Raw genomic sequence first — 12,621 nt, forward strand, 5'->3', positions numbered from 1 at the left:
ATATTCCAAGCTATCAAAGAATCTAATGACTTAAAATTATCTCCATTTGATCAAGTAAACATAAAAAAATCCACACTACCTTAGGTGGGATAAGGCCCTGCAGCATATTAATGCTCTGCATAATCACAAAGGCTTCCAACATGTCAGTCTTCCATTGCAGAGACTGAATGCTGAAGCGGTATAAGTCTGGGTATGATGAAGAATACAGCTGACGTAGAATTTCAGCTTCTTGGAAGGAACGTCTTTTCAAAAACCCCTGTGACAGAGTATGATGAGAAAATAAATTTAGTTCCCAAAGCAAATCTCAGTAAATTCAACTCTATGAATTCAAAAGGCCCTGCAAGCAGGAGAAGTTGATTTCTTTTTGCAGAGTTCGGATTCCCTGCCTGTTGGGTGGGGTTTGGCTAGCAGAAGGTCAGACTTTACCCAAGTATGGATAATTCCTACAGGGTGTTAAACATGGATACCGGAGAAAAAAAGCACTTCAAAGTTTTCAACAGCACAAAAATAATCCTTCTGAAATATCTTTTTTTAATCACAATAGCTGTTTGGGGTACACAACAACTCTGCAAAGAAAGAATATCATTTGTACTGAAAAAGTTTAATTTATTCTGCATAATGTTAGTCTCTAGCATTGATAGAGGGTACCCCAGAAACATCTAGCATTTGCAGAAAAACAGTTTGGATTTCAGGGGAACGATGTCTGCTGGTGTGCATAATGTTTTTATTGGGCATCTCAATATCTGTAATGTTTCAAAAAAACCAAACCTAATTAAAACTACCTATTTCTCAAGATCACAGAACAGGATTTGATCTCTGATGCCTTTAGCTCAAAGTAGTAACCTGCTTCTTTGAGCTACCCAGAAGCTTTCTCTCATCTTTGCAGCAAAATGTTTCTCGTTTACATCCCATGGATTTATTTCCTACATGAAATACACTCATCAGCAAAAACATTTGCAGGTTCTTCCCTAAAATGCAAACTAAAATTGGGCATCAATTGAAATCAAATAAGCCCATTTTAAAATAAGAAAAAACTTTTTGGCTTTTGTTGAATGGGCGGTCAAACACTCGACCAGGTTTCTCAGTGAGCTTCTGAAGTCTGAATCTGAAAACTCAGCAGGACACAGTCAGAGGCATCCTATTCTAATTGACTATGCTTTGCGTGAGGTATGTTGTATTACATAATCTCCAGAAGCCCCTTCCAATCCCTATGTTGTGCTTCTGTGATTCTTTTTTACATTTCTACCTTCATAATCTTTTGCAACTCTGTCTTTCACTGCTCAAAGTAAATATACTGTGGGACGGATTACAAATAGGTAGATATATGAAAAAGCTTTCTAGAAACAGGTAGGTGGAAAACAAAGTGCTAAAGGCAGAACTATTTAAAATAGATATCTGAAACTTCACTAACTCTTCAGAAAATATTAGGGGTAAGTAGAAAAGTTGGTAAGACATTTTTGCTGTAGAGGAAGTTGATGAGTAACAGAACAAATACCTTTGATTGCTTTGCAAAAGCTGCTTGAGAAGCATGCCAGACAAGAACAGCAACATCAACATTTTGAGATCCATTTCATTGAATTTGGAAATTGCTTATATCGTGACATTGTGCATCAGAGATTTTGTGTCACAGTACCCTGGGAGGCAGCCCTGAAGGGCAAACGAGTCCAGGAAGGCTGGACATTATTCAAGGAGGAAGTCTTAAAGGCACAAGAACAGGCTGTCCCCGTGTGCCAGAAGATGAACTGGAGTGGAATACGACTGGCCTGGCTGAACAGAACTCTGGTTGGAACTCAGGGAAAAAAAAGAATAGTTTATGAACTTTGGAAGAAGGGGTAGGCAACTCAGGACAACTACAAAGATGTTGTGAGGTTATGCAAGGGGAAAATTAGAAGGGCCAAAGCCCAGCTACAACTCAATCTGACTACTGAGGTAAAGGACAACAAAAAATGTTTCCATAAATACATTGGCAACATAAAGAAGGCTACAGAGAATCTCTATCCTTTAGTAGATGCAGGGGGGAAACATAGTGACAAAGGACAAGGAAAAGGCTGAGGTACTGAACAACACCTTTATCTCAGTCTTCAACAATAAGACCGATTTTCTCTGGGTACCCAGCCCCCTGAGATGGAAGACAGGGATGGGAAGCAGAATGAAGCCCAAATAATCCATGAGGAAATGGTTAATGATCTGCTATTTCACCTCGATGACATGCACAAGACTATGGGGCTACATGAGATCCATCCAAGAGTACTAAGGAAGCCGACGGAAGTGAACACCAAGCCACTTTTTATCATTTATTAGCAGTCCTGGCTAACAGGCGATGTCCTAGTTAACTGGGGACTTGCCAATGTGATGCCCATCTACAAGAAGGGCCAGAAGGAGGAGGGAACTACAGGCCTTTCAGACTGACGTTAGTGCCAGAAAAGGTTATGGAGCAGATCATCTTGAGTGCCGTGAGGCAGAACTTAAAGGATAACCAGGTCCAGCCAGCATGGGTTGAGGAAAGGCAGGTCCTGCCTGACTAACCTAATCACCTATGACGAGATAACCCGCTTAGTAGATGAGGGAAAGCCAGTGGATGTTGTCTACATAGATTTCTGTAAAGCCTTTGACACCATTTCCCACAGCATTGTCCTGGAAAAAACTGGCTGTTTACAGCTTGGATGGGAATTCTCTTTGCTGGGTAAAAAACTGGCTGGATAGCTGAGCCCAGAGAATTGTGGTGCATAGAGTTAAATGCAGTTGGCAATTAGTCACAAGCTGTGTTCCCCGGGGCTCAGTGTCAGGATGTTCCTGCTTAATATCTTTATCAATTATCTGGACAAGGGGATCAAGCACATCCTTCACTAAGTTTGCAAACAACACCAAGTTGGGTGGAAGTATCAATCTGCTTGAGGGAAGGAAGGATCTACAGAGGGATCCAGACAAGCTGGATCAATGGGCCAAGGCCAACAGCATGGGGCTTAGTAAAGCTAAGTGTCCTGTCCTGCACATGAGTCACAACAACCCCATGCAATGCTACCGGTTTGGGGATGAATGGCTGGAAAGCTGTCCAGTGGAAAAGGATCTGGGGGTGTTGGTCGATAGCCAGCTGAATATGAGAGAGCAGCGTGCTCAGGTGACTGAGAAGGTCAATGGTATCCTGGCTTGTATCAGAAACGGAGTGGCCAGCAGTATTAGGGAAGTGATCGTCACTGTACTCAGCACTGGTGAGACTGCACCTCAAACACTGTATTCAGTTCTGGAAACCCCCCCCACTACAAGAAGGGCACTGAGCTGCAGGAGTGAGTGTAAAGAAGGGCAATGAAACTGGTGAAGGGTCTGCAACACAGGTCACGAGGAGTGGCTGAGGAAACAGGGGTTGTTTGGTCTGGAGAAAAGGAGGCTGAGGGGAGACCTTATCATTTTCTACAACTGCCTGACAGGAGGTTGTAGTAAGGTGGGTGTTGGTCTCTTCTCCCAAGTAGCAAGTGGAAGAAGGAGAGGAAATGGCCTCAAGTTGTGCCAGGGGAGGTTTAAATTAGATATTAGGAAATATTACTTCACCAAAAGGGTTGTCAAGCATTAAAACAGGCTGCACAGGGAAGTGGTGGATTCAGCATCCCTAGAGGTATTTAAAGATATGTATATGTGGCACTTAAGGACATGGTTTAGTAGTGAACTTGGCAGTGTCAAGTTTATGGCTGGACTCAATGATCTTAAAGTCTTTTCCAACCTAAACAATTCTAAGATTCTGTGATTTCATTTCAATAAGCTACTATATTTACTTGTTTATTAAATGTAAGGATGGGAATTCTAAATATACACAACTTCATGAGGTATTTGTATTTAATTATTTTTCAAATAATTTTGAAAATTATTTGATTTTCTTCTTCTATATATCTTCTGATATATCAACAAATACTATGTTTCATTCAGGACTCCAATTTAAAAAACTCCATTTAATTCTACTACAAAAGTGAGGAAATCCTCTACTGAACAACGCAAGATTAACATCTACCTTGGTCTGCTGGAATACGTAGTATATTGGATTACAAAATAGATTTAAAGAGAGATGCACTAAAAGAGCCATCGAGATATTCTATTCATGAAGTAAAACCAAACCAAAATAAAACCAAGCAAATGTTATTGGCTCAAATGACAAATAACTACAGATTGCAATTTTATAGCAAATTTTGGGGGGGTTGGAAGTGTTGTTTCATGGCTGAAATTTATGTAACTTCTTTTGTGTTATCCAAAACCAGAAAAAAATAAAAATCTGTTTTACTCTTCACTGTTGCTATCAACAAAATAAATCAAAAGCATAACATTATGGGCTAACTGCAACTATTTTCATGAGACACTTACTTGCACACAAGTACAAATAGTCTGCACATCACTTTAAAGTGAAGAGGTAAATCATGACCAATAAGGTAAAATAAAATGCTTTTCTTTCTTTTTGCCATCTTCTTAGCTGAATCTATAGCTCAATTTATACTGAAACGTTGAGGATATTGTTGTCTGCAAACCAACCAACGCAAGGAGGCAAAGCTGCGAGAACCTAACATCAGTAGGTACAGAAAGGAACAACATAAGTGGAATCTCATGGGAGCCACTGTCCTAGATACATAATTTACACGTTTCCAATCAGCCATATTAGTCGTTTTTAAAAAAAAAAAAATGTAAAGCCTTGCAGTAATATACATAATGTTGACTGCATGTATTTGCATTGGTAAAACTTCAATAACTGCAAAATTTACAGGAAACTTATTAAATTCTTTTCTTTTCCTCTAATATGAATGCAAACATGTCAGACTTGGCAAAGAAGCTCATCAAATTAATTAGGGTGATTTTCTAGTGTTGTTAACTCACTGTGACTGAACAGCCAGCTCCATATGATTTATCATTCTAAAAGAGAAAGGCTCTAGGCACTATTAAAGAAACATGGTAACAACCTTCTGCAGTAGCCCTCAGTCCTTCCCAAGAAGCAAACCTCCATAGGCAACAAATCACAGCACGAGTGCCACCATCACAGGAGGGATTCTCTGGCAACAATCACACTCTTTTTCTTCTTAATTGGTTAAGGCTAAGCTGGGGTCTAATGCCTCCCCGAGTGGATTTTGTTGCTTCTCACATGTTCTTAGGTTGTTATAGCTGACCTGCCACTTCAGATCGACAGGTGGAAAAGAAAACTCGCTTCTCTTGCCAGAAATCACATTTTTACAGCCTTCCTCATTTTAATAGTTTCTGTTCACCAAAGCTTTGAATGCAATCTCTCTCATGCTCTCCTTTCCAATACAGGGATAGGTATCTTGACTCTGCAGTGCTTCTACAAAGATCCTGCTGATCTGTTTATCTTTTCTAAAGACACACAAATCTTCCCCTTCCCACAGTTCCTTCATTGGATAACTCCATGCCCAGGGCACCCTTCCTCAAGGGGGGGCTCCACTGTCTCCAACCCCAAGAAGAGGCACCAGGCACAGCCTGCCACCCACGGCTTGGATAGCAGTGTACTGTCTCTCTAGATTTCTGTCCATGAAACCTCTAACATGCTAATATGTTATGTTGTCCTTGGCTGTGCCACAGATCACGCCCCATAGCATGCCAACTTTTTCTCCACTGCCAGACAAATCAGGGACTTATGGGCAAGAAATCTGATTATACACAAGCGGGCTATGCAAGACTTAGAAGCATGAGAAGATTTATAGGTTAAAACAAAAAAAAAAATCTGAGAATAACACAGAGTAATCATTACAAAGGTAGTAATTACATTTCCTCTACTACTAACTGAAAGTTAATATGAAGCCAAGTGTATTTTCATCTGGCTAGTTAAGCAAGACTGTCTACATGAGCATTAGTTATATTTTCCATGGGTATTCTATTTGATTTGGAAAATGAAATGAGTGAATGAGACTGAAGCATTCTTTTTTTTTTTTTTTTTTAAATGTAAATGTGATATTTTCTAGAAAGGAGGACAGAAAAATTCAGTCAGCTCATAGGAATCTGTGAAGGTTTGTCCTTTTGGTGCTGCAAACAGGGATAAATATGTTACAAGGCCTGGGCAATGTTCTAATTTCATAAACAAGAAGATTAAATCATTCCTATCTTAAAATTAAAGTTTAAAGCCCATAAAAAGGATTTTTATTTTGGGATTATACCAAAGAAAGTTGTATCAACTTGTTTTTCAGGAGAAGGCGATAAAATAATCCTCTCTATAGTCACTCTTGAATAAACAACTAGAAACATCACTGTATTAAACACTAACCTACAAGCTTATACAGTGTAAAAGCTATTTCATAGCAAAAAGTCACAAAATTAGGTCCTAAAGTAACAACAGTGAAGCACTGAAAAAGCAACCAATAATATTTTCAATATATCAACAATAACTTAGCTATCGTACCTCAAGGATAGGGCTCCAGCTGAGAACTGATGAGCTCATGAATACCATCCCATTCCTTGAAACTGTTGCTGGAGAAGCGTTATCAATATTATGAGGTTCAAAGACTATTTTGCAATTTGGTGCCATAGGTATCCGATCTCCATTTGCTAGCGTTAGAGTTCTGTTATCATCCAGGACAGAATTAAGGTTCTCAATCCAAATAGCATCAACTGGACCATCAAGAACTATCCAAATGTGGTCACCTATAATCCAAAATAACAGATAAAACCACCTACGAAGGAAGTTCTAGTTTCTTCAAGGACCGGTTTCTTGACTCTGCAAACAAATTTTGAACTAATTCTGAATTCACACAAACAGCTAGAATCTCAGCTTTTAATACAATTACCATTTCTGTCACTCAATTTCAATTAAGTAGTTAATTTCATCACCTGTTGATAATAATTATCCACTGCTCAGTATATAAAGTGTCATCAGCATAAGCGTGTAATAGCCTGAAAGAGTTTTATGGGTCCAGTCTTCAATGTAATAATAAATTAGGTTATTCCAACTTAGGCAAAACACCATAAAGAAGATAGAAACTATAGATCTATTTAAAATCATTGTTTATTTGTTTCCAATGAATCTGTGTAAATGTAGTGGGATTAAAGGAAAGAAACACTTGAAAAATCACTCTCTCAAATAGTATGCTTACTTTCATAAGTAAAAGACATCCATTACAGGAAGATTCTTGTTCTTTGCTTTCCTGCTTGTAAACTCGAACCAGCTCCCTTTGACATTTTCCCAGCTCCTTCCATTTAGTAACAGAAGTGTTATCTTAAAGCCTGCCTCTGTTTCCTAGTAGTCTCTGGGTTTGTCCGGCTCACCTTACACAGGTATTGAGCAACAGGGCCTGGCTAGAAAGAGTTCCCCCCTCGGCTTCTGGCTCCCGGTCCATTAGGAAGTAGCCAACTTTGCTGTGCATTGGTAGGTAGCCCTTTAATGAGAGATCGTCCCATTCTCATCCGCCTTCAGATTAAGTCCTTACTATCTAGGTCAAGGTGGCTTAATGCATTGCTAGGTACGAACCAAGAAGGTTCTGGATGAGAAACATTCTCACCTCTGAGGCAAACAGTTTTATATTTTGAGGCTTTCGTAGCTACAATGGAAACATCTCAGGTATAAGATGGCTTGGAATTCGTTTCATAAAGAGACATTGCAAAAGTATTGCAAATGGTGAATTGGAGGAAGTCACATGAGTGTGCCAATTTATATTTTGTGTTGAGAGGAAAAACAGAAAAATCAACAGTTAATGCTACCCCACATTCTCAAAGGTACTACATTTCTAGATTTGAAGCAAAACTAAAAAAAAAGAAATCCAAAACTATTTTCTATTTTAAAAGTATCCATATCCTTAAGTTCTAAGAATTTTGTATGAAATTGGACAGTGCAACAAATGTTAGGATTTGATCTCTTTTTTTTCTTTAGTTCTTGAGGCCTAATGAAATCATCACATACTAATATTTAGACATATAAGGAAGAATCCATCTAGCATCAAATCATCAAGACTTCTCTTTTAATTACTACAGCAATCAAAGGATACATTCCAGCATAATTTTAGGCAGCAACTGGTTGACTCACTAGAATCATCTAGTGCCATTTGAGATGGACTATGGTATGTGCAGGGCTAGCTGGTACGACACAAAGCAGATTCATACTCTAATAGTATGGCAGCTGGAGACCAGGTAGGAATCCTGACAACATCAAAATTTTTTATAATATACCAGCGTTGGGGGAACTGACTCTTACTTTCACTTTTCTTCTGTAGAAGGCTGAACATTTGAAAAAGAGAGATCAGCAAATTCAGTGAAACTATACCTGCTACACTACACAGTTCAAGCAGAAATCATTTAGAAGAGAGACAATATGGTAGACATAAGTTCTTGCAGCAATAACCCATTGTTTCAATGTAAGTAAAAACAAAAAGTCTGCTAGTGTGCTTTACAGACACCCTGCAGCTTGTTTTGCTTTGGAGGGAATGTTTTTCACGTTACCTTTCTTGGCTCTTAAAGTTTTTCTCCAGAGTGTTGAAAATATTCCATCTGTCCAATCATTTGTTGCCACATCAAGATGACCAAACATTTGTGAAGCAGTTATAGCTTTAGGATTCATTCTCATTTCACGATGTGGTTGTCCACAATCTATGAGAGCAGATCATCAGTCAGTTTTGGTATTCCTTCTCAAGAGTCGAAGAACTTTGACAAATTCAAAATCATTACAACCAAATGTACAGTTTAACACGCATTCACCATTATAAGAAGTTGCATATCTACTTGAGAAATTTATCTCCTGCCATACCTCAAGATTTGTTTATTGGAGCCAGAAAAATTTAAAGTAGAACAAAGTTCTGAAATTTCTGAAAGTAAAGTTAAATTTCATAGATTCATCAGGAGCCAAAAAGCAGCAAGATGAAATTTATTCAAGGTTTAGTTCAATATTTAGAAGGCTTATCAAACAATAGAACTTTAAAGGTTTTGGTCTGGATGCACTTTTTAAAACTCAATGACTAAATACCAGACAGTACATGACTGACGGTTTTTAGATTTTCCTGACTGTGCACTTAGATTCATCTTGGAATAGGCAAAGTATATTATATTGGCATATCCCTGTGAAGTCTCTTACATGCTAAATTCAATATAGCCATAGCATGATGATATAACCTTTATATCTTCCTCATTAACAACAGCTTAAAAAAACTTATGACAGTTATCTTTAGAAAGCACAACATTAAAACCTAATCAGAAGCCAGTAATAAGATGTTGAAAGAAAGAGCTACAAAAAGTGGTTTATCTTAAAATCTTAATTATAATCATAATTCACTAACATGTAAGATAGAAGCCAGCTAGGCATATCACATAGTTTTATGTTTCATGAAGTTATGCCGGAAGATCATACAGACAACCATACCACACACTCCTCATGTGTCCAGTCAGGACACAAATTTAATACCTTTGAAGATCTTGTCACTGCCTATACCATGAACTATCTCCTAGAAGCAACAAGTGATAGAAGCAGTTATTTTATACTACAGATAAAGACTGTGTCTTGTGAATTGTGTTCAAAAGGGACTATATACTTATGATTAGGGTAAGGTTTCGGCACTACCTCAGCCAAAAATGGGAGATTCTTTAATCACTTGTCCAAGCCATCCACCGAGACAGTACCCCTCTTTCTCAATGTTTCTATTACAGAATAAGAACTTCTGATGCAAGTGTCACAATATCAAAAATAGGATGTGTATTACATGACTGTGAATATCAGACATTTTTAAGCTCTTAAAAGATACTACTACAATAATTAGTATCACAACACACAAACTGATTCTTCCAGTAATACAGTCTCACAGGAAAGTAATTGAGGCTTTCTATGAAGAAACAACATGGTTTAAAGTTTGCAGTATAACAGTTTAGTAAGAGTTTAAAACATAAATACTCGCATGCCTGTCATGGCTTTCATTAAAGTGTGGATGCAAACAGTTTTTCCTGCACCACTAGGTCCTAACGTCATCAATCCATGCCTTACTCTCTGAGTCTCAAAAAGTTGGATAACTTTCAGTTTCCAAGGAGGATGACAAACAAATCCGGCTTCCTCCACCTATAGTGACAGAAAACCAAAAGAAAAGCCATATACTCAGATTATTCATAAATGCACTTCTGATTTTCACTTTTTCATTTTGGGGTTTGTTGATGAGTTTTTTGAGCTTGTTAACTCTGTTTAACTAATACATAATTATCTGAGAAATTATTGAAATTCTGTATTAAAGTTTAATAGAGGCAATTATTTAAGGTACATACTTCACTAGACTTCTAAACCCCTCTGATTTTCTTAAGTTGGCCCTATTGAAATGTTCCAAAATACCTAATGGGAGATGAAATAGAGAAAATGCCATTTTAGGTAAAACATTTTCTCAAGTTCATGTTTGATTGTTAGATTTTATATAAATGTTAAGTACTGGGTCACATAAGGCAAGTATATATATATACACACACATTTTTAAAACTGGTCACCACAAATGACTCACAAGAAAACCACAGGACACCACAAAAGCAATTCAGTGAACATTTGTAAGAACAAGGTTAATAATAACATGCCATTGGCAAAGATATAGGGAAAAGTTTGCTCTTCCTCTATATAGTAAAACAACTTATTACAGCTGGGGAGATTTTCTTAGATGTCTCATCATGATAGTTACGCCAGCAGCACAGATAAAGAGGAACATTACCTGTTTGTCAATGGCAGCTTCCAGTTCAGGATAGTCTACTTTATCAAGCTGGATATCTGGAAACAGATCTTCGATTAGACTCAGGAATAAGGGTTCATCTTCATCAATCTAGTGAAAATCAGGGCAGGGGGGAGGACGAAACCAACCAGATTAAAATCTGTTTTTATTTATTCTAGCATCTTAAAAAAAAATCCTTAACTCTTACAGAGCCAAAGAGATATTTTAAAACCTAAGGAATACTCTACGGTATGTCTCTAGGTGCTAAACACTAGCAGGACACAGCATAAGGAGATCATATGGTGATTCCAGTAATCAAAAGTTAATGTAAATAAACCACTAACATACAGACTGAACTTATTAAAGTAGATACTAGCAATAACTTACATTTACATAAACTCTTTTTGTCTAAGGTGAAAAAAAATAAAGGAGATGAAGTATTATAGCCATAGGAGAGGTTTTGTTAACTATTGAAAACAGGTGAGATGGTACTCATTGCTACAAAGAACAGATTATTTCAAAAGAGTGACTAAATATTTTAGGTCAAAGGTTCTAAGAGGTTACTACATAGACTTCTACTTGCTCATATATTTCTATACGTAGCAGAGGAAAACTGTAAGAAAAATTTTGAACAATTCAAAGTGTTTGTGGTTTAAACCTAGTCGGGTAGCCAAGAACTACACAGCTCATCACTCGCTCCCCCTCTGGCGTCACACAAGGTATTACAAAGAAAATTAACACTATCCCAGTCAAAACAAGTACCCAAGGCCATCCAGAGAATGGAACATTTCCAAGCTAGCTTCAGTGTAAAGGTGACACACAATCTTCTAGTGATTACCTTAACAGATTTAAATTGTATTTTAAAAAACTCACATAGCTCCAAAGTGCAGTTTAATTGATTTACCAGGCCCTCAGAACTTACTAGTTTAGACAGATTCATGTCTCTCAACACACGCATGACAATAGTAGATTCAGTATCTGTGGGATTTGCTCTTTTTGCTGCTCCTAATGTACGTAGTACTGACAATATATTCCGCAAGCCAAAATCATAATGCACCTAAAAGATATGCACAGTTTGGGAAAATTTTCCCCAAGTTAAAAAGGATAAAACAATTATTCTTTATTATATAAGACATGGATACATTTGAGAAGTGGTGAATGTGGCACAAACGTCTTCTAATATCCAACAACTAGTCTTTGGCTGTATGACCATAGGCAACTTTGTTCCCCACTTCTGCTACCATCTACTAAACTGTAACAGAAAACTGTAACTGTCACTGTACCTGTGGTAGAAAAAAGAAATATAATCACAAGTCTTTGAAACAAGATAAGGTTCCCAAAGACTATTAAGAAATAAACCAGTGGTATTATTTTGGATTCTCTGTGGACCTTGGAAAATAAACTGACTTTATTTGAGAGACATCTAAACAAGCGTGGGCAGCAAAAATCAAATGCCTCTCAACCCAATCTATAAGACAAACTAATACATAAGCCCTTTATTTGCCACAGTCATCACCATTCATTAAATCTAAATCTTCATAATAATCACTGTTTTAAATGACAGTTCCCATTCTTGTACAGATAACCCATGGCAGGAGTTAATCCTCCAGGACAGCAGAGGGTTGCACTACTAACCTGCAGGTGTCATTTAACTTAATGAATGTAAAGTTTTCCACTTTTTTTTTTTTCACATAGATATTTGTGACATCACATATATTTTTTCCCTAAGATAATTCACCTCATATGAAAATTATCACCTGCTTTGACAGTTGTTCTTCACACAGCTTGTACAGTGTAAAGAATTTCCTTGCCAATACAACATTAGCAATGAAACCACAACTGGCCAGCTTGACACGAATTATGATTTGACGGTCAGGAACCATCATAGCCACTGAACGGAAGTTGATCTTCAAGTTCTCTGGAAGTTCTTGTCTTCCAGCATATCCTGGATTCTGGAGAGAAGAACAGGTTTTGAAGTTGACTGCAC

At 37.6% G+C, this 12,621-nt stretch overlaps 1 protein-coding gene across 1 annotated transcript in view; it reads right to left on the reverse strand.

The window, feature by feature from the left end:
- Nucleotides 1–12,621, reverse strand: part of DNAH5 (dynein axonemal heavy chain 5) — a 123,333-nt gene that overhangs the window by 54,936 nt on the left and 55,776 nt on the right. Inside the window, exons 38-44 of the mRNA XM_009570288.2 lie at nt 12,392–12,586; nt 11,557–11,691; nt 10,638–10,745; nt 9,856–10,009; nt 8,410–8,556; nt 6,380–6,621; nt 80–256 (exon numbers count right to left, since the gene is read on the reverse strand). Coding sequence (XP_009568583.2) covers nt 80–256; nt 6,380–6,621; nt 8,410–8,556; nt 9,856–10,009; nt 10,638–10,745; nt 11,557–11,691; nt 12,392–12,586 — 1,158 coding nt within the window. The remainder of the gene's footprint in view (nt 1–79; nt 257–6,379; nt 6,622–8,409; nt 8,557–9,855; nt 10,010–10,637; nt 10,746–11,556; nt 11,692–12,391; nt 12,587–12,621) is intronic.

This window comes from Cuculus canorus, chromosome 2, assembly GCF_017976375.1.
Source record: "Cuculus canorus isolate bCucCan1 chromosome 2, bCucCan1.pri, whole genome shotgun sequence".
Taxonomy (NCBI): Eukaryota; Metazoa; Chordata; class Aves; order Cuculiformes; family Cuculidae; genus Cuculus; species Cuculus canorus.